The 21,052-nt window shown below is 43.2% G+C and overlaps 1 protein-coding gene across 14 annotated transcripts in view; it reads right to left on the reverse strand.

Moving 5' to 3' along the window:
- The window catches only part of ubr4 (ubiquitin protein ligase E3 component n-recognin 4), a 45,102-nt gene that overhangs the window by 12,298 nt on the left and 11,752 nt on the right, over nucleotides 1-21,052 (reverse strand). For 3 of the 14 annotated variants that reach the window (XM_057362948.1, XM_057362940.1, XM_057362939.1), the window contains 48 exons: nucleotides 20,710-20,989; nucleotides 20,492-20,630; nucleotides 20,295-20,374; nucleotides 20,071-20,199; nucleotides 19,760-19,942; nucleotides 19,531-19,653; nucleotides 19,209-19,438; nucleotides 18,999-19,117; nucleotides 18,815-18,912; nucleotides 17,077-17,234; nucleotides 16,798-17,004; nucleotides 16,555-16,656; nucleotides 16,368-16,468; nucleotides 15,899-16,286; nucleotides 14,851-14,914; nucleotides 14,578-14,769; nucleotides 14,375-14,445; nucleotides 14,094-14,286; nucleotides 13,495-13,728; nucleotides 13,244-13,414; nucleotides 12,973-13,155; nucleotides 12,636-12,794; nucleotides 12,380-12,532; nucleotides 11,926-12,153; nucleotides 11,664-11,821; nucleotides 11,396-11,567; nucleotides 10,988-11,189; nucleotides 7,609-7,772; nucleotides 7,295-7,511; nucleotides 6,820-7,036; nucleotides 6,416-6,448; nucleotides 6,043-6,106; nucleotides 5,760-5,894; nucleotides 5,503-5,677; nucleotides 5,284-5,424; nucleotides 5,082-5,203; nucleotides 4,892-5,003; nucleotides 4,677-4,807; nucleotides 3,607-3,784; nucleotides 3,408-3,512; nucleotides 2,226-2,381; nucleotides 1,968-2,136; nucleotides 1,628-1,832; nucleotides 1,414-1,527; nucleotides 1,069-1,278; nucleotides 824-973; nucleotides 502-729; nucleotides 339-417 (listed from right to left, as the gene is read on the reverse strand). In XM_057362948.1, coding sequence (XP_057218931.1) covers nucleotides 339-417; nucleotides 502-729; nucleotides 824-973; nucleotides 1,069-1,278; nucleotides 1,414-1,527; nucleotides 1,628-1,832; nucleotides 1,968-2,136; nucleotides 2,226-2,381; nucleotides 3,408-3,512; nucleotides 3,607-3,784; nucleotides 4,677-4,807; nucleotides 4,892-5,003; nucleotides 5,082-5,203; nucleotides 5,284-5,424; nucleotides 5,503-5,677; nucleotides 5,760-5,894; nucleotides 6,043-6,106; nucleotides 6,416-6,448; nucleotides 6,820-7,036; nucleotides 7,295-7,511; nucleotides 7,609-7,772; nucleotides 10,988-11,189; nucleotides 11,396-11,567; nucleotides 11,664-11,821; nucleotides 11,926-12,153; nucleotides 12,380-12,532; nucleotides 12,636-12,794; nucleotides 12,973-13,155; nucleotides 13,244-13,414; nucleotides 13,495-13,728; nucleotides 14,094-14,286; nucleotides 14,375-14,445; nucleotides 14,578-14,769; nucleotides 14,851-14,914; nucleotides 15,899-16,286; nucleotides 16,368-16,468; nucleotides 16,555-16,656; nucleotides 16,798-17,004; nucleotides 17,077-17,234; nucleotides 18,815-18,912; nucleotides 18,999-19,117; nucleotides 19,209-19,438; nucleotides 19,531-19,653; nucleotides 19,760-19,942; nucleotides 20,071-20,199; nucleotides 20,295-20,374; nucleotides 20,492-20,630; nucleotides 20,710-20,989 — 7,622 coding nt within the window. The remainder of the gene's footprint in view (nucleotides 1-338; nucleotides 418-501; nucleotides 730-823; nucleotides 974-1,068; nucleotides 1,279-1,413; nucleotides 1,528-1,627; nucleotides 1,833-1,967; nucleotides 2,137-2,225; nucleotides 2,382-3,407; nucleotides 3,513-3,606; nucleotides 3,785-4,676; nucleotides 4,808-4,891; nucleotides 5,004-5,081; nucleotides 5,204-5,283; nucleotides 5,425-5,502; nucleotides 5,678-5,759; nucleotides 5,895-6,042; nucleotides 6,107-6,415; nucleotides 6,449-6,819; nucleotides 7,037-7,294; nucleotides 7,512-7,608; nucleotides 7,773-10,987; nucleotides 11,190-11,395; nucleotides 11,568-11,663; nucleotides 11,822-11,925; nucleotides 12,154-12,379; nucleotides 12,533-12,635; nucleotides 12,795-12,972; nucleotides 13,156-13,243; nucleotides 13,415-13,494; nucleotides 13,729-14,093; nucleotides 14,287-14,374; nucleotides 14,446-14,577; nucleotides 14,770-14,850; nucleotides 14,915-15,898; nucleotides 16,287-16,367; nucleotides 16,469-16,554; nucleotides 16,657-16,797; nucleotides 17,005-17,076; nucleotides 17,235-18,814; nucleotides 18,913-18,998; nucleotides 19,118-19,208; nucleotides 19,439-19,530; nucleotides 19,654-19,759; nucleotides 19,943-20,070; nucleotides 20,200-20,294; nucleotides 20,375-20,491; nucleotides 20,631-20,709; nucleotides 20,990-21,052) is intronic. The other 11 variants (XM_057362952.1, XM_057362944.1, XM_057362951.1 and 8 more) reach the window with 10 other exon arrangements.

A 21,052-nucleotide genomic window follows, 5' to 3' on the forward strand; every position in this document is an offset into this window, starting at 1 on the left:
CAGAGAGCGCTTCATTAGTACCACAGTGAAACAAAACTTACAGGGGTTCCCACAGCTTGACAAATGAACTTCAATGAACTCTCTAGTCTTTAAGAAATGTCAATATTGATTTTTATAGGATGTCTCCCTATTTGAAACACCCATTTTAGTTCATGAAGTAGGGATCAGGCGTGTTTGATTAGAAACACGTAAAACTGGAAATTCCTTATGGACTGGGATACCACTGTTTAGATCACTAAAAAAAACTTATCTGACATGTCCATCATCATGTGAACCTTGTTACTATGACTACTCAAACAAGTAAATAATACACTCTCGAACACTCATTGTTCACTTACAGTCGTCCTTCATGCAGAACTTCTGCCAGTTGACTGTTCTCTGAGTGGCGATTTCAGCACATGCTTTAAGGTGTTCCATCTGTGAAAAAGGAAAACCGTTACAAATACAAATGTAAACTGAGAAGAGTACCAAAGCAAACTGTCACGCAAGCGTTTTACTTACCAAATTAATGAGTGTGTCGTACTGCAGAGCAGATCCAGATGTTGCTGTGACGATTCCTCCTCTCAGAAAGATGCCCTGTTCCTCAAGAAGCTTCTTGATGCCACGCATGTGGGAGTCGAGCGTGTGGAGGTCTCGGAGCTGACGGTACTTCTCTTTGGAGCCACAGATGAAGAGTAGAAGCTTACGTACCTGACGCCGTACGAACGGCGTCTGCTGGATCATCAGATACTAGAAGAAAGGCGGTTGATTTGTGATAAACACTTCATGGATAACTCAAACACTACTTAGATGCCTTCCATACAGGACAGAATAGAACTGATACCTCTGATAGGAAGTAGAACCAGGAGTGATCAAAGATCGGCGGTGGGATACGAGGATTGGTGTCTGCGATTTTCTTGATCTGGTACGGCAGGCGTAAGACCATCTCGGTGAGGAGCTGAGAGTAAGCTTCAAACACATCAGCAGCATGGCCCTGAGAAACACACCCGAATAAATAATTTAATGACCATGACAAATCCTCACCTACCATAACACTAGGATAAGAGTAATTAAAATCTGGTCTCGTACCTTGACATACTGGCGCAGGAAGAACGGGCTCATATCAGGGGTGGAAGTGGAGGTGTGGGGTTTGAGGAGTTGACTGGTGGCTGTCGGCTCCTCATCACCCTGCTGGGTCTTCCAGAACTCCAGCAGGGATTTGAGCACATGCAGGCAGTAGTCTATTGCTCCCATGCTGAGCAGAGCTGTGGCTGTCTCGTTGGAGATGAGAGAAGACGACTGGAGACAAAAACGAGAGACTAAATTAGATTATGTTTACAAGCAACAACAGAATAATGTTGCAGGTTTCAGTAAGCTTAGATTTTAGTTGTGTATAACTAAAATGCTGTTTTGGAGACGCTTTTTTATAGTTACCTCAGAGGAGGACTTGGAGCCAGACTTGGTGCGGGACATGAAGACACTGAGAAGTCTCATGATGACGAGATGCACCTCATTGATGGCACTCCGCTCATTCTTCTTTGAAACATCCTGGAAAGCCAAACATGACTTGGTCAACAAACAATCTCTTCCTGTCACATCTGTTACTCCATTAACTGCATAGAAGCAGCCTTTGCAAGTGTGATCGTACCTTCTTGTGCATGCCGAGCTCAGCAATGAGCTGGGCCAGAAGCTCGTCCAGAGCTCCCTTGTCCTTCTCGTCCTCTCCGTCCAGATCTGTGGTCAGCATGAGGATGACCTGCATGTAGGGGATTGCTTGAACTCCACCCACAGTGTGAAGCTGGGGCAGGTGCTGCAGGAGACGCTCCAAAAGCATCAGACGCACCATGTGCAACCTGGAAAGTGTCAAGAGACACATGCTGAGAAATAATTTTAAGCTTCGTCAGAAATATTTTAAAGCTGTGTTTTATTATGATTAAACCATCCCTATTAACCAATCAGGGACCAGAGTATATCTCATGTAGACAGACCTGTTGCTGGTGTGGATGTCGCCCTCTGTTTCCGCCTCCCCCTCAGATCCGTCTCCTTCATGCTGGGCTGTAGTGGTGCTGATGGCTCCAGTGCTGGAGCTCACACTGCCCGGTCCAGCAGGGTGACCTTCAACGGTCGTATCTCCGTACGCACTGCTGCGGCCAGACACTGAAACAAAAGAGTTTCAAGAAAACAACATAAAACAAATCACCATATACATAAAACATGATTTGTTCAAGTATATGGTACTGTCTTACCGTTGTGTTCTCCTGCGACCGAGTCGATAGCGCTCCCTCCGCTCTCAGAACCCACGCTGCCCCCGTGCTCGGCAGGAGAGGTGCGCAGCGTGGAGCCGTCTGTGGCTGCTGTGCTCCCCTCATCATCCGAGGCTGGGGCTGAAAGCATAACCAGAGCTGTTACAGGAAAAAAACAGCAGGGTTTGCTAAGGGGGGTTTTCTAAAGGTGCAAACAAACATAGAAAACATAGAAAAACAGCCATAACATGGATAATAGTTGTAATTGGTAGACATGATGATGAGTAAAGATTTATGATTTGTGATGGTTGAGGAGGGAAAATTTCCGCTTTCAACCAGCAGGATGACTGAAGCAATGTTGGGTGCTTGAACACTAAAGAGAAACACTGTTCTAACCACATGACAACCATAAATCTCTTCAACGCATAATTTACCATGCAAAAGAGTTTTGTATAAGCCAGTCGTGACAAGTTGTTTTGTTGGTCACTTGGTTTTAATTTTTATTACACAACACTGGGTAGTTTCACCCACAGTGAAGTCACATATCAAAATACAGCAGTGGACAAAAGTGAGGTCCAACTTTAGATAATTGACACATTTGCTTGTTATTTAAATATTTAAATAAAGATGAATTCAAGCTTTTGTATGCATGTTGCAATGTTGTGTTTGAAGTATAAACTCAAGCTCAGTTTCGAGAAAAATATAAAGAGGCTAGGGGGAAAAATACAACTTATATGCCAAGTTTATTGAGGCCCAGGAGAATGACGGCAATATTATTATAAAAGAGAATCAACAATTATTAATAACTGATATAATCGCAGTCAATGTATGCCTTATTTACCACAAGTTTTAGTTTTTCTATGCATTTGTTTGTATATTGGAATAAAACCCATATTACTTTATATGCTGTAATTTGTCTTTTCGCCAAACAATTTAGCATTTTGTATCAAACAAATCATATTTTGATGGTTTAATCTAACCTGAGGGGTAATTAAAAGCAAATATTGTACAAATATGCCCCCTTCCTGAACATCACTTTTGGCCACTATTGCATATTCTGATGCTGTGATTTTGGCAGCGAAGTAACAAAACACTACATTTTCTCTGGTTAGAACATTGCACAAGAGGTGAAATGGCAACCACATGTGCATGCAGTAATGAGAGTGAAGAGATGGGGGCAGTTACCTGATGCAGTGGTGTCTGATAGGGTCCCTGCATCCAGAGATGAGGAACTGGGGGCCTGACCAGACAAACCCAAACTCTGCAGACCAAGAGCACTGCTGCTGCTGCCTGTAGAATCACAAACACACACATTAAAGATCAGCCATGCACAGACACTCACACAAATCCCATATTATTAATTATTAACGTGTGTAACAGTGACCTTGCTGGTCTTGTTGCAGACTGAGAGCTATTGCCAGCTCCACCATGGTCTCATCATCAGCGTCCGGGGGGATGTCCAGCATGGGTGGGAAACCCTCTGCGCCTGCCAGCAGAGCTTCAAGGGGAGATGGGTTCCCATTGTTCACATTCTCTGCTGTCTCCAGAACCATGGACTCAGACTATGAGACAAACAGAGAGAAGAGGATTACATAACAACCGCCTTGTATTTTACAAATGTAAAATCTTCTCTCTTGTACAAACAGAGAGAAGAGGATTACATAACAACCGCCTTCCTTAGATACAGTAACCGCAGCATATTCGATTAAAGGGATAGTTCACCCAAAAATGAAAATTCATCAAATTTACTCACCCTCATTTCATTTCAACCTGTATGACTTACTTTCTTCCACAGAACACAAACAAAGATATTTTGAAGAATGTTGGTAACCAAACAACATTGGCCCCCATTGACTTCTATTGTATAGACAAAACCACTGAGACATTTCTCAAAATATCTTCTTTTGCGTTCCACAGGTTTTGACATGACAAGAGCGTGAATAAACAATGACAGAATTTATCAGTCCAGATCCTTAAGTCCCAGTGAAATTAAAAATTACATGCCTATTTTTTTTATGAAATATTGCAGCGTTTATTGTAAATAGTTTATCAATGTGGGTCATTCTCTTTTAATTTGTGTGCCCTCATAATTTTTCATTGAATTCTGAAAATGCACTTCCTGTAATGACTATCCATCTTAAATGACGTATGTTAGACGGCTTGGGTGGAGCATCCATTAACTCCTCCCCTTCAACGATCAGTCTGCTGCCAGTTCCATTTCAAAATACAACGGCTGTTTTTATACATCCAATCAAATCGCAGAGAAAGACGAAAGCCGCGGCCACTAGTTTTCTCATTAGAAATTCCATTTCACTCGGAAATGCGTCAAAATACGAAAGTAAAAACGATCGCAACTTCCGGTTCACGTGGACTTTAACCACTACCCTGGATAGTCTCCTTCAACACACTAATTCTGCACTCATATATATGGGTTGCTCCACGAGCGAAACTCACCACCATCTCAAAGTCTCCGTGGTCCACCTCATTTTGTTCTTGACTCTCTTGCCTGCCACCTTCTCCTCGGGTCATGTTGGAGGGTTGCATCTTGTCATCAGCGTCATCATCGTCGTCATCATCTTTATCTCCTAGAACATCAAAACAGCAACTCTGAATGCATCTTTACAAGACATGAGTAAGCTAAACTGAATACAAAAAGGTGCCCCTCTTACCCATGGGTGTGTTGGAGCGTGGGGGAGAAGGCAGGGTCACGTGTCTGCGTTTGTTTCTGGGCCTCAGGACTCTTATCAGAGCCTGTTTGCAAGCAAAGCTCACAGAGGTGTCCTGGGACAAACAAAGCCATTTTGTCAAAATATGTATTGAGATCACATTGATCACTTTCTCATGCAGTGTGATACTTACAGGGCAGAGCAACATCTGCATGTAGATTTTGGATGCAACGTTGATGTAGTCCAGCTCACAGGTGCAGTAACCATGAATGATGTCTACCAGAGCATTGACTGTGGCTTCCATGTGGGTTAGACCTTAGAGAACAACAAAACATGTCAATCAAACCATGAATTCCTATTGAGCTTCAAACCAACACTGGTTCTTGATCGAGTACCTGGCAAACAGGCCGGAGCCAGAAAGGCGTTCTTGGGTTTGAGAGCATGAAGCTTCCAGAAGTTGGTGACCAGTTGCATGATGAAGCTACAGGTTTCAGTATCTGCTTGTTTAAGTCCATCCTTCCCATCATCACTTGTGTCTAAACAGAAAAATAACCATAATTTAGAAACAGACTGTAATGTTTTCTTCAACTGTAGCTTGAAAGCATTGAGTGTACCAGTGTCTGATTGAGGAAGTCTGGACTCGGTGAAGTGCACGAGGTTGTTGGGTCTCATGATGGCGATAGAGCGGGCTGTGATCACCAGCCTCTGGAACACATCAGGGTCTAGTTCCTTCCCTTCTTTACTGCTGCTGTTCAGACACTGTACTGCATTGCTCAGCAGAGACTGATCCTATAAACAGATACAGCACCAGTAAGCATGGTAATCATAAACAAAAATGTTGTTTTATGCGGTGTAGGGATTTAGTGTGTACCTTGTGGTTGTGGTAGGCCGTGCGGCTGGTGTGCAAGCTGGCCAGAAGACCTTTGGTCTGCTGTTGTACTCCAGGTGGGGTGGGAATGGACAGCAGGAGGGTGGCCAACTCTAAAGCTGCAGCCTTATTTTTCTCCTAATGTTTTTAATAGGAAACAAACACAAATATCAAGTTTTAGCACACATTGCACTTTTATAAGGGAGGTTAGTCACTTTGAAAATCTTAGCAGTGAGGACCAATGAAATTTGAGTATTTCGAGATCAAAACTGTTGGAAGCACTCGCCTTTTCAATGGGCGAACCCACAGCAAAGCAGCTCTCTAGAGCTTCCAGCGAGCTAACCACCAACCTAAAGATCAGACAACAGTTAGATTGAGAAAGCAACACATCACGTGGTATATTATTAACAACGGCAATCCATATGAGAAGGTTTTAATTCTACACCATTCCCAAAGCATTATCAAACCATAACACATTATCAAATCAACCTATACTTTGTCCTGCATGTTCTACACCAGAGCAAGCTCAGTCTGCTTTCTCTCACACACACACCTAAACCACCCACCCACCCACACACCCAGACACACACACACACCCACACACACACCCACACGAGCAAACCATCATGCACACAAGCAGAAAAAGGGCGGTTACTAACCGGTCCAAGGTTGATAAGGACTCAGTTTCAGAACTTTTTTTATTGTTTTAGGGAGCAAAGAAAAAGAAAAATGTGTGAGGATCACAGAAAAGAAACGTGTAAAAATGATTTGTATATCAAACACAGGAAACGTGAGCATGCAAGTATGAGGTCATTATGACGGCAGCCATGCACTGAACGCGTCACGCACAGAACACCCTCTCTCCACTGTGCTTTCAGTTATGATAGTTGCCATCAATTACGGCAATGTCTTCAGCCAATAGTACAGAATTGATTAATTGAGTGAAATGAAGACATGATAGAAGTTAGCATGAAGTTAAATAAATATATAAGATAGAATATATGACGTTTGACAGAATGACAAAAACACAATTAAAGACAGAAATAAGGGCACACAGGTGTACCTCTCTAGTACAGTGCCGCTGGTTGCGATGGGACTGGTGACATCACTGTCCGCAGTGCCGTTGCCCTGGTTGAGGTTGGGGCTGCACACATTATTGACCGCGGCTGAAGGGAAGTCTTCTGGGGGCTCGTCTGGCCAGCCAAACTGCTCTTTGGTTTTACCATAAATCTTAATGGAGTCAAGCATGGTGACACCGGCTGGGTCGACTGAAGCACCAACTGAAATATAAGACAAATGAAAGGAATCAGAATTGCCTCATGATCTTAAAAGCATTTTGATGTGAAGGGTTATTCACAAAAGCTGGAAATTATTTTTGCAGGCAAACATAGATTATTCCCACATAAGAATGGCTTAACAAACCAAAAAAAATCTCTATAGGGATGTTTGCCTTAGCAAGTAACTAATAAAAAACAAATAGTTACTGTATGTGCAGACTCACAACTGGTAATGCAAGTGGCTGTGTATTGAACACTTACTGAAAATAGAGAGCTTTTTGTCAGCTTGCAGGGCTTCCTCACGGGTGAAGGGGAAGTCGAACCAGCGAGAGCGTGTCAGGTTCAACTGCATAGTCCGCCCAAAGATCTCGATGTAGGAGGGAGCGCGCTCAATGGCCTGAGTGCCAACCTGTACCCTCATCCCTGTCATCACCATTGCGTTATTATTGTTTACTACTTCCACTGTGAAGCCTCCAGGCTGTTGACAAGAACCAGCACAAATTCACAAAAACTGAGTGACACAAGATTTTATGTTCATGGATGATAATTTCTTAAATGTAATTTGTTGTTTTTACCTTAGTGTTGGCCACATACATCCCTGTAGAGTTCAGTCGGTGTTTAATCTGCTGGCCGTTGTAGACCTGCAGGAGATCATTGCCTCCGAACTCCACCTCTGTAAGCTGCTGGTTGTGTTCGAAGAAGTCCACAGGAAAGGTGACCTGGCTGGATGTCCGCGTGGCTGAAAAGATGAAAGAAAACATGAAATGGCATAAATCGCTGGTTACTGACTTAACTGTGGTTCTATGACCACGTGGAAGACAGCCAGAGGAATTGCTGAAAGCACTAGTGGAAAAGCCCCTTTGTGTTTGACCAAGAAGAGAATAACAAAGTTGTCACCTGGTGTCTAAAGCTATATAAACCCCGTAGCACGTCATGTCGATCTCCAGACGATTCTTGCGATACCGAGTGACCAGACACTCTGGCGGTCTTCCACTTAGTCATAGAACCACAGTTACTTCAGTAACCAGCATTCTATTTCCTTTCGTTCCGACCGCCAGAGGCAGTGCTGAAAGCACTAGTGGAAGACGAATCTACTCAGTCACGAGGTATCCCTTACGAGTCATCCGAACAGGCAGAGAGCACTGCAGCATACACCGCTGGCAAGGGAGTCATGTTCAGTCTGTAAAAGTGGGAAAATGTGCAGGAGGAACACCAAGTCGCTGCAGCACATATTGATATCGCCAAAGCACGTGTAGAGTGACAATGAATACATGAGGGCACAAGCTGTCCAGCTCACTCATACGCATGTGAGATCACCTGTGTAACCCAATGTGCCAGTCTTTGTTTGGAAAGCGCAGAACCTCTGCGTGCATCACTGAAACAGACAAATAATTGGTCTGTCCTGCACCACGCTGCAGTCTTATGCACATAAACCTTCAGAGACCTGACCGGACCCAGTTTGATCTGCCGGCAATGCAGGCAACACAATAGGCTGGTTCATAAACTTTGGGTAGAAACGCCAGATTGGGCCACAAGGAGACACTGCTGAAATCACTACTCAAGCGTAAACAGGGGGCACTCACCGATAGTGCATGGAGTTCACTCACACATTTTGCTGTAGTAAGGGCCAAGAGAAATGCAGCCTTGAAAGAAAGCCATGTAATCCCAGACTCCAATATCGGCTCAAAAGGCAGCTGACAGAGAGAACTGAGAACCAAACTCAAATCCCATGTCGGACTCCGAAAACTCTGTGGAGGACTCAGACGATTAGCACCCTTCAGAAAGGCAATGATTAATTGGTCAGATCCAAGGGAAGTATTACCCAACTCAGATCTATGAGCCGCCAATGCCACCACACATATACACCTTCAATGTAGATGCTAGATCCAAAAGATGCTGCAAGAAATCCAAAACGCAACCCACTGAACAGTGTAATGGGTCTACATTGTGGCTAGTACACCACTCACAAGCATACAACTTCCGCGTTGATGCAGCACAAGCATTCAAAACCGTGTCCCTGGCCCTCTGTGAACATTTCAAGAGTGGCCCGGTGGACCCATGGGCCACACCCACAATTTCAGCCGGTCGGGATGCCATACCTTTCCCTTCCAACTGGCTCAGTAGGTCTGGCCTGCTGGGTAGGCGACAAGGCCTATGTGGAGCCGATGTGGAGCCACCAACAGAAGACGGTGACCGCAGTCGCGCACCCGACACAGAGTCTTCCAGATGAGTGGTAACGGCGGAAATGCATACAGCATCAGGGCCAATCGTTGGCTAGTGCATCCAGTGCGTCCTTCAGGAAAAACTATCGCTGGAATGGCCTGAGCCACAACAGCCCCAGTGGAACTACTGTTGATGCCGCCATGAGCTTTCCCAAAAGCCTCAGAAGAGAGATATAATGTTCTGCATGGCCCACATGAAGGCGACTGACACCACCCAAAATCGTCCTGATTCTCTCTGGAGTTGGAACAGCCAGCATTTTGACAGAATTGAGCGCAAGACCTATGAAGGTGGCTGACTGTCTTGGAACAAGCTTGCATTTCAGCATTTTGCATTTTTGCATTTGCAGCAAAAGCTGCAATCCCCAAGGTTGCCACATGATCCAACAGCAGACGTGCTTTCTCCATTGCCTGCTGAGGTGACAGACAAGCCAGTCATCCAGGAACGGTAACCACTCTCATGCAGGCTCTTTGAAGCGGCTCCAAAGCCGCCTGGGCAAACTTCAAAAACACTCTTGGTGCCAGCGCCAGGCCAAACGGCAGAACCCTGAATTGAAATATTTGTCCCATGAATGCAAACCGAAGGAACTGCCTGTGCTCCTGAGCAATCGGAACATGGAAATTGACATCTTTTAAATCGATTGTCACAAACCAATCTTGTGGCATAATGGCCCATAACACATCCACTGTGTGCAACATCCGGAAAGGTAATATCTTCAGAAGACGATTTAAGCTTCTTAAATCTAAGATTGGCCGGAACCCGCCTTCTGTAGCATTGACAACGCTATTAACGATAATGTCTAACATCGAGAGGCTTGTTTTGCCGCTAAATGATGGTGACGAAAGCTCCTGCCCAGAGGAGGCTGTGTTTCTTTTGGCTGAAAATGAGCAATGCTGTGTTCGTCACAGGAACTTACGACACACGTTGTAAGTTTCCGTCATTTGCCAGAAAAACAAGCCTCTCGTTCACCTGCAGTGGATGTTAGACATTATCATTAATAGCATTGTCAATGTGGATATATCTCTTAAACAAACGCATCGATTCGCTTCAGAAGACCTTTGTTAAGACCACGTAGCCATGTCAAGACGTTCTTTGATCGATGGATGCACGTTTTGGAGCTTCAAAAAATTCACTCCCATTCTACCGCTTGGAATAAAAAGGATACGTGGTATTATAACTCCGACTGCATTATTCTTCAAGATGAAAGTTATATTCAGTTAGGTTGCCTTAAGGGTGAGTATAACATGGGGAAATTTTGTTTCTTGGCTGAAGTATCCCTTAAAAAAACCTGCCTGTGAGCCTGTACAAGAGTGCCTAAAGCGGTGCCACATTGATCAACAATAACATCCATGGCTCGTAATGAATGTAAGTTCAGTCACCAATAGGTCAGTTGAAGCTTCGCCCAAAGATGAATGTAAAGGCACAAGCATGTGTGCTAAGGAATTAGAAACATGGCCAAGGCTTGCTGCAGAATTGTATGCACGAGACAGAATCTGGACGTGAAGCCTTAGATTAACTTTGCAGTGCTGACACTAACACAGATGTTAAGTCCTTGCACTGAGGAAATAGAACTGGCATATTGCATAATCAACTCTTAACAGAGTAACTGGTAAAGCATGGTGCTTGCAACACCAAGGTCATGGGTTCAAACCAACAGAGCACACACTGATATAATTAAATGCATTGTCAGTCAATTTTAAACAAAATAGGAATACACTGTTTTAAGTGACTTACTGGCAGTGGCTGTCTTGCGTTTACGGACAGGTTTCATTATGCTGATGACGCTGCTGGGCTGCAGGGAAGGCTGCAGCCAATAGGACGTGTTCTCCACGTTGGCCATGTAGATACGCAAACTGCCGTCTTCACAGAGCAGGATCATGGTGGTGCGCTGCTGCTCATTGCTTGCAGTGTGACGGATGGCAACCATGTCCTGAATCTAATGGGGCAGAGGCGCTTATTTAAGCATGTGTGACCTGCCACAGTATTGGATCAATACTAGAATTTTAGCTTAAGTATGATACAATCCTCTTGTAATCTCTGTATTATACAAAACTGATACCTTAGCAATTTATGCCATAGACAACAAATAAACAGCCATGTATCATAAAAGTAAAAATACAGGCAAAAACACTAAGAACTTACCTTAGCTTTAGCAGGCAAGGTTTTAATTTCCTGGATGAGGAACGTGTCTGGCTTCACCATGATGACCAGAGGAATTCCAGTGGTCTGCTGGACACAGCACACCAGACCTGGATGGTTCATCACTTCTGACCACTGACATAGAGCTGGAGATGTTTTACTGCCTCCATTCGAACTGCACAGTAAAACAACAAACCAAAAAACAGGAAGGTCAAAATCATCCAAATAATACGATAAAATGCTTTATTTCAAATGCACAACTGCATTTTACCCTTTAACATTGATAGTGAAGAGTCTCTGTGTTTCCAGGCTGCTGCGGCTCACTGTGGCAGCGAATGACTTGCCCTGGCTGTAGCTGAAGAAGAGCATCTGCAGGACGTGGGAGTAATACACTGAAACTCCGCCTCCAGCCACCTGTCCATTACTGTCCTGTGGAGAAAAACATGACAGGCTCAGTCAATAGCCTTGCTCAAAACAATCCATCTCAATCTATTGGCTTAACTGATAGTATAAGAAAAGAACACTGTAGGAACCTTTAAGTCCTCGTGGGTGATCTCCAGAACATTGGTGACGTAAAAGGGGCCATGCTGGGCACTGCTGGACTCATCCATGATCTGAGTGTACATGTAGCCAGCTGACGACATAATCACGATGATGTTTTTACCCTCCTCGTTGAACAGGAAAGTGGCATCTCTGATCTTTGAGCTTGGCAGCAGGAAGTAGTACATGGGGCTCAGGGCGTCCACAGATAAGTCATAGATCTAGAGGAAAAGTGAGTTTAAGAAACATTGTGTATGATAGAAGAGACACCTGGCAGCATTTGCAAACCAGACTTTTCATTAAAAAATTTTAGTTCTCACTGTGTATATTGGATATAAACAACATTTTAGCAACCATGTAGGCTAAAATGTTGTTCATATCAATTATACACAGTGAGAACTCAAATACAAAATGCAAATGCCCTACACAAACAGCACAACAGTTCACCTTGACAAAATCAGCAGTGATGATGGCCAGTTCCGTCTGAGATCCAGGTAGCCATATGGCTTTGATGATGAAGTTTCCAGTTGCGAGCTGAGGGTGCAGGACCAGGTGATCCGACACAGAGCCAGTGCTGCTGAACGTCAGAACGTGGCAATCCTGTGGATAAAAAGCACAGAGAAATATCAAACAGTTTCATAATCTCACCAAAAATCTGTAACTGTCCCATCCCAAAAACTCAAGAGGTGTCTGCATGTGTTACCTTGAGTCCACACACTGCTAGATAGTCCTCATTACAGGGATTCCCTGTGAGGCTGAGCACAGTGAATGGAACGGGGGCCGATGCCAGTCGAGTCAGAGTCAGTTTTCTTTTACTGGAGTCGGCCTGCTTTAACAGCGCAGACAATTGCAGAACTGTGATCTGCAAAATCGTAAGTGAGACGACAAGGGAAATGTTTTTATAAAACCGATTTTATTCCGTTCTATTCTTTAATGCTGATTGGTCAATCTAATATTTGTATCTGATGTATGTACAATCTAAACTAAAAGAAAATATAAGTATATGAAATATAAATGTAAGCTAGTTTTTTTTTTATTACCTTGCCCTTCTCGTGGCTGACGGCGAGGTGCTGTCTGCGTCCATGAGGGGAGGAAAGCACACACATGGCCACCCGGCGCAGCACATGAGCACTGATGAGCTGGCGGATGGTCTGTCCTTGATCTCCGCTGTAGTTCATCCTAACATTCTCAAAAGCTCCCTCTTGTGAGCCTAGCGTGGGAACCTGGAACAAACAACAAAACATTTTAGTCTGCAATCCTCACCTAATTTAAAAGCATTTTGTTTAAAAAGCATCTCAGTACAGTTCCTACCATGAGCTGATCTGTCATCTCCACGGTCTTGTCCTGAGTGTGCAGTTCATTGAGAGCGTGCTGAGCTCGGCTGCTGCTGCCCACCGCGGATGCCTGCTGGAAGTTAGTCTGAATGGCGTCCATCAAGAATATGAGCAACTCCAGCACCAGCGCTGCTGTGGAGGAACTCGCCTTCAAAACAACAACAATGCATCATGAACATCAAACATTCAATCATTCATCAACAAAAAAGGTCAATGAAGTATACTTACAACTTGCACGAGCAGGTCCTCTCTGCAGCCCTCAATGTTTTTACACACAATGCTCTTCTTGGGTTTCTCCTCGTCGCTGCTCTTGCCATCACATATGGTGACTTTACCCTTGTCAGCAGGTGAGGAGCTCTGGTGGCGGATGGCGCTCTCGGGCATGCGCAGCTCGCTCTGAAAAGCTGAAGACTCCTTCATGGTGGTGCTCATTCCACTGCTGGGACTTCGTTTGACGAGAGCCTGTGACACAGGGTAAAGAATCGAGATCAGGGACGTGGGACCCGTGTGGTTGGTTAGATTAAATTTTAAAGGATGTTTATGCAGGGGCAACACAGGGAGGAGGGGTCAAATTTGATTGTATTACATGGTTTGAGATTCCATCAAGGAGACATGCATGAGTGAATAGGGCCCAAATGTTGAAATCTTGAGGAAATACTTTTACTACAAAGATGAAAACTGTACATTACAGGTCAAGTATAAATGATATACACAACTAAACTTTAATTTACTATGAAAAGATGAATGTTGCAAACCCTGATGAATTGAGGGAGAATTGGAATGGACTAATGGCGGTCAATGATAAATGATTTGCAAGCCAAAGTTACCGCGGTTGCTCTTTTCCCATGATGACCTGAAGTATTCGGTCTCACCTGGCAGCTGCCATCCTCCTTGGCCCCGCAGTCACAGAAGAAAGAGCCGTATTTGGCATAGGAGATCTCATGGTCTTTGTGACAGACCTTGGCACACACTGTGCACACACCTACCCCATCCACCATCTTACAAGTGTGACAGTGATACCTGTACGGGCAAGAGCAGTGGGATTAAGGCTCATCTTCAGAACGCTTCCGCGCTTCATAGCAAAGGTAGGCCAGGTTGATCTATTTACCAGTGCTGGTTCATGAATTCCTTTTGAGTGATGGTGAAGGTGCATAACTTATTACAGAGTGAATCCTCATCCTAAAACACAAAAATACTCAGGAGCTATCACATTGAAAAACCAAAAAGTGACATATTTAGATATAAACAAGAAGGAGGTTTTAGGAGTGCAGTTGACAATATTTAATTCTAAAAAGCAGAGAATCTGCTGACCGAGTCCTCAGCCTGCGAGTCTTCTTCCTCTACAGCCAGCTCCTCCACCCAATCAGAGTCCACCTCAATGGCCTTCTCCTCTCCCTCCATCATGAGCTGGGATGAGCCCTGGCCACTGTTCTGTCGCAAAGCGTTCATCACATCCGCCAGGTAGGAAATGATGTGGCAGGCGCACTCCAACATGCTGGCATGCTGAAAACAAAAAGGTTCCATCAGCAATCCGTTCGAATCAAATGTAAAATGTGTGAACTATTGAGCGGACACAATACCTACCTTGCCTTGGGAAACATTGGCTGACACTTTTTCCACAACGTTCTTCTGATACAAGTATTTTTTACTGAAAGAAAAATGAAAAAGTAAGTTTACCATTGAAAAAAGAATATACTTTTATATAATTTTATTGCTACTATTATTATCCTTTTTACTTTCTAGATGGGTGTCCTATGTGTTCTGGGGGGGCAATAATTCATACAAAATAATGATGTGAGCATTGGACCAAAGTTCTTTTGAGTATGTTCTATGTAGGGCTGTCACGATTATTAAATAATCGTCTCATCGCGATTGTTTGACCTCATCGCGATGGTTTCAGATCATCGCAATTATTGCACATCTCTATAAAAGACACTAGGGGGAGCTGTAGTGCATCTGCATATTGCATATTTTATTGTATACATTGTTACTAAAGCATGGTAATACTTGTAAAATGTACCACCACAACACAATCACTTAAAAAAAAAAAAACATATACAAATGCAGTACAATTTAATATTATTTAAGCAAATCTTAGTGTGAAAACCAGTCTACCAAAATTTCATTAACACACAAGTAAACTTTTATTGTAGTCTTGCAAGTGAGAAAAAAACAGACTAGAAGCTTTTCTATGACTGATAGCATTTTAATGGTGGCTTCAATTCACACCTGATCAATTTACTTCATTTACAAGTATTTGGTGGTTGTATTATTGACAGGTAAAAGCCTAAACCTTAAATATATGATGACCCAATTTTTTCCTATGTATTTCCAAGAAAAAAAACATAGTCTTGTATTCAGAACAATATGGTCGTTTCAATCGCTGAATCAAAAATCTATGAGAATTAAATGTCAAAGCTCAAAAACAGACAATTAATCGTCAAAGCCCTAAAACAGACAATTAATCGTCATAATCGCAATGATTTATCAGACAATTAATCATCAATCAAATTTCATAATCGTGACAGCCCTAGTTCTATGTATATATCTTGTACCATCAGTGCTCAATAAAAAAAAAAAAATTAAATTGAAAAAAGAATATACTGATGTATCTCTCAAATTGTTCACTCACCATCTCGTGAGCCAGTCAATAGCAGCTCTGTGTAGTTGGAGATGTCCGGCTCCCTGCCCCGCGCTTGCTAACGTGGCCATGATGACCATGAGCTCTGGGAAGCCCGCCCCGTCGCCACTGGCCAGCATCTCTGTTGCCATGGGGACGAGGGTGCTCAGAAGCACAGTGCAGACACCCTCACCGACCTGGCTGTTGTCACGGACGATGTAGGAGGTGAGGAGTTGCAGGAGCTGCCTGTTCTCCTGCACCGTATCCAGCTGGTCCGAGTCTTTGGGAGGAGAGGCGGTCATGCGGCGGAGCCAGGCTTGAAGCCTTGTGGGCTCGACGCAAGCCAGCTGGGCCAGCGAGCCACACAGGCACAGTAGGCTGGGATTAGGACTCTTTTCCGCTGAGGTATGAAGACAGATGGGACATGTGAGAAGATGAAACATGTTTGAAAGACTGTACAAAATGATGCAAGGATACTTACTGAGCTGAAACAGTTTAGTGAAGAATTTCAGAACCCGGTTGCAGAACTTTGCAGATAGATTTTCGTTGGCAGTGGCCATCATGATCTGCACCAGTTCTCCACTACATTAAACAAATATGGATGTATTAGGTGAATGCAAATATGCTAAATATTTGCTACTGAAAACTATTACAAGTGCAGGATGTACCTGAATGAAAAGAATTCTTCCATAGCTTTGCGGATCTGACTGCTTTCCAGCTGTTTCTCCAGGTACTGCAGGCATTCTTCAAGAATAGACTCATTCAGGCCACTAATCAGAAACACAATCATGTTATTCATGCTTCTTTTAAAGCACAAACACAACGCAAACAGGTTTGTTCGAATGACAAACGTCAAAATATAAGCAACCGCATTGGGGTGCTCGAATTAACATCATCATCAGGGGTCTTACCTGTTGGGGTCAGAGTGGTTGGCGATGATGTTGTAGCAGCCTGTGATGAGACGTTCGTAGACGAGAGCAAGGAAAGCGTCCGATTCGGCAGGACCCAGGATCCTCTCCAGTGAGGTGCTGCAGATCTCTGCCACACTTTCTGTGCTGCTCTCCAGCAGCAGGGGGAGAAGGGTGCGGATCGCCTGTGGACTGTTCAGCTCCTCTGTGCTAAAGGCAAACACCATAATTAGGATTTATCACCAGTTCATTACATTTAAATTTGTCTCATACACGACTTACACAATGAGATCTCCGGTAAGGCGCACCAATGAAAGGAGAATGTGTTTAAGAGAGGACGCTAATGGCAGAGTTTGGTTGCTGAGGGTGCCCAGGTGGGCCGCCTGGATCGCACTAATGTAGCTTTCTGATGGGATGGTGTCGTTGGCAAAAGCGTTCCGCTGTGGGTGCAAAAATAGATGGGTGTTAATGTGAAGTACTGAGATGGTGGATTTTAGGGATGAGCATTTTTCAATAATTTCATATTCTAATATTTGAGCTCATAAAAACAAATATTCGAATATTGGTGTATTTAAATTAAGTTAATAATGACGTAATTTGTTACGTTTTTATTTAGTCACAATTTCACATCAAGCTTATAATTATCATTAAATATTCATAATGCATTAATATTATATCCTGTATATCGTTTTTTATGTTGAAAAAATAGAAAAATACAAAAAATGCATTTAAACCTGCGTGGAACGGTATAATACAAAAAGAAAACAGACAAAACAAAACGAACAAAACGCAACGTATATCGACAGTCTGTGATATATGGTTATCTTGTTTATTATGTTCTTGATAAGAAAAACAAGCATATAGGTCTATTTTACTGTAGTGAAAGTCTGTTCAACAAGCCGACGGTTAACAAGCTGACAGCATAGAAACGCGCTGCTCTTCTCTAACTCCCGGTAACAAAACCCAGATCTGACAAGAATACCTGGCTTTATTGTTTATAATGTTGATAATAAATAAAGTAAACGGGCTTGATACCTCATGCCGACTGTTAAGATCCTAAAAATTACCCCGCAACAAAGACGGAGCCATAGTGCTTGATTCCCTGATTACGTCATCTGAGGAAGATATTCTGCTGATCAGCACGCATATAAATATTGTTTTCTTTGTCGTTCACGGTCAGTGTCTGTCTTGTTTAGCTTTGCATTGGATTTGCATCAATAAATAAGGTAGGCCTATTTATTTCAACTAAGGTAAGGAATTACAGCGCGTTTTAAAACAAACAAAAAAAGTATCCTTGTATATTTATTTAGGCCTACAGGCTGTAACTTGAAGGCGACGACCCTATTTGAACTTCTAGAAGGAAAATTCTTGCTTTTAGGTATGTAAAAATGTGCCAGTCTTATGTTAAGGCCAAATTCATTAACATTTGTTGCAGTGAAATGTACATTTTCATGTTTCAAGTTGTTGAAATTAGCATTACATAATATATTTTTAACGAACGAATATGAATTTACTAAGAACAACCACTGCAAACAAGTAATGGTAATAAATGAATTATTGTTGTTAATCATTTAATATTACGTTGATATTTTTATACCTAATGTAAGTAATGTTAACGAATTCTGTGGCTCACCAGTTTTGAAACATTTTAATATGGTGATGTGAGCCGTGCATAAAACGCGATCCGGGCATCCAATGTGTAAACTTAAAATATTTAAACTAGCTTGCAATCTGAGTGAACAAAGATTTAGGAACACATACAAATGATTTTTATATTTTCTGTACATTAAAAAATCATCACAAAAGAAGTGAAGAAGCGTTAAATAAGACCTGACTCTAAGGTCTTCTGTAACAGTAACTTAACCTTGTGGTGACGCAGTTTCATTCTTAGGAAAAATAGGAATATTCAAATAGCATTTTTAATATTCGAATAGTTATTGCGGATCGAATATTCGAATATTTGAATATTCGTGCACATCCCTAGTGGATTTAGGCAAAAGCTACAGAAAAGCACGCTCACCCATGAGCCGATGTTAGGGAACTCGTTGGTCTGAATGTTGTTCCATTTTTCGCACAGTGTCTGAACGACTAAAGGCAGATTCTGCATCACACTCTGACCTGAAAGATGAACAAAAACAGAAATAAATCAACTCAAGAACGTACCATCTATTCAAATGTAAGAACAGAGAAAGCAGAAAACATACCGAGCAGGTTGGCTTTGCAGCGAGTGGATCCAATGGACAGCACAGCAGCATAACCCTGCAGTTTAGCTTCGGTTGGCTTGTGCTCCCCTTCCTCAGGTAGACTCATCAGCAGGTATGACCTGAGCAAACACAGGACCATCAGTAAAAAAAGCTCAAGGGCAGTTCCATTCAAGCATTTAGTAATGTTTAAATGAGTAATCTGCAACAAACCTTGTGAAAGCTGTGTAGACATCAATGAGCTGCAGCGTAGCGGGCATAAGGTTTTTGGTGATCTCGGAGGATTTGTGTGGGTCCGTGTCGGCGGCTACTTTCGAGAAATGCTCATCTAAGGACACCTGCACTTTGGAAATCACAGCATCCAATGTGTAGATGGTTTGTAGAGAGGGGACTTGGTGAAGAGGTAGGATGCTGCTGGGGTCCACAGAGCAAAACGACGAAATCTATGTAGGACAAGATTTGATGAAGTCATTTATTATCCCTTATGCATCTGTAGACAAATCTATATCAGCCGTAAATAGCTAATGCGCTGTACCTGTCTGGCGATGTATTCCTCGGCAAGGTCCACATCATATTTCACTGCACTACATTTGGCAGAGGCTACTTCGATCAGAGACGTGGCGTGATCTGCTTTCATTCCCTGCTTCACTAAATGTTCCTGATTAGAGGCAAAATTACCCAAAATTATTTGAAACTTAAACAGCCTAAAAGCAAAGCAACTTGTCATTTCGTCTTACTACAAAGGTTATGGTAACAACACAGACCTTGATCCAGTTGACGTAAGTGCTGACTCGTAACCTTGACGACCACCTCAGGGTGTGTAAGATGTCGCTCTCGCTGGGATCACTGTTGCCACTCTTAAGCTGCTCAATATAGGCCTTTGAGGGTGGCAGCACTCCGAGAATCTTCCACAGGACCAAAAAGTAGTACTGCAAGGAACATGCTTCCTTTAACAGACATTGAAAGCAACGTTTAGGGAAACCAGGCAAAACCTTATTCAAAAAGTATTTGGAGGACACTTCCAAAATGACAAATGTATGAATGTTATAGCAGTAGATACCAAAATGAAACTCACAACTGGGGTGATTGGTTTGTTCTCCTGCCGTCTCGCTGTGTCAAAACGTGATCCCGCAGCCAGCAGGGAAATCAAAGCTGAGTACAAATCATCATATTGGACTGCACCACTGAACAGCACTTGGAAGACCTGTAACAATAGTTAGTAAAGCCCACTTTAACTTTTCTCATGTAGGTGAGCAGTAGCTCAGATGGCTTTAATATTGTGCAGATGTGTGACCTTACCTTAGTGTCAAGTCGACTCCTGTCATCCTCTGAAGCTTCAGGTGACAAAACACAGTAGAATTTTGGCTGAACTGTGGAATCTAAATGAAAGCAAAGACAAACCCAATTACACCACTTGCTTTGATATCAATAATAACTTTAAAAAGCAACTATAATACAAAGGCAAATTTAAGGGAAATAAAAGAGGTTTGACTTACTCCTACCTGCCGAGCAATGCTTGGCCCAGTTCTCCTCCACTTCTTTGAAGCCATAATAAAGCGGCACAGCACCTCTTTTCCCCCCCTCCTGTCCAGAACTGGCTCCGGATGAAAGCGGAGTCAGAAGATTATACTGGACCTGGGTGTACAAACAAAATGTAGTCAAAAATGTAGTAGGTATCCCCGTATAAAAAGATATCGAACAGCTAGCTTCATACCTGCTCGAACAAGTACATGGGAGCCTTTGAGTACTGATGCAGCAGGTAGTCAAAGACGAGCAAGATGCGAGCCAGATTGAGGGGTACAGCTTGGAGCTGGGACTCCGCGTGACCTGCGACCTCAGCAATGGATTGCATGCAGAGGGTGAGGACGGTGCGGCGGCCCTTCTCCGAGAAGTTGTGGAAGATGAGCAGAAGCAGCTGGAGGTGCTCCACGTTGAGATCTTCGTCGGCAGGCACCGCTCCTTGCAGCGCGTGTTGCTTTAGCGTGCCTATAAACCTGATTAAAACAGATTCAGGATGATGAAGCTGATATCTGATAGCAACAGGTTCTCATAAGCGA

The sequence above is a fragment of the Triplophysa rosa genome, linkage group LG21 (assembly GCF_024868665.1).
Source record: "Triplophysa rosa linkage group LG21, Trosa_1v2, whole genome shotgun sequence".
In the NCBI taxonomy this organism is placed as follows: Eukaryota; Metazoa; Chordata; class Actinopteri; order Cypriniformes; family Nemacheilidae; genus Triplophysa; species Triplophysa rosa.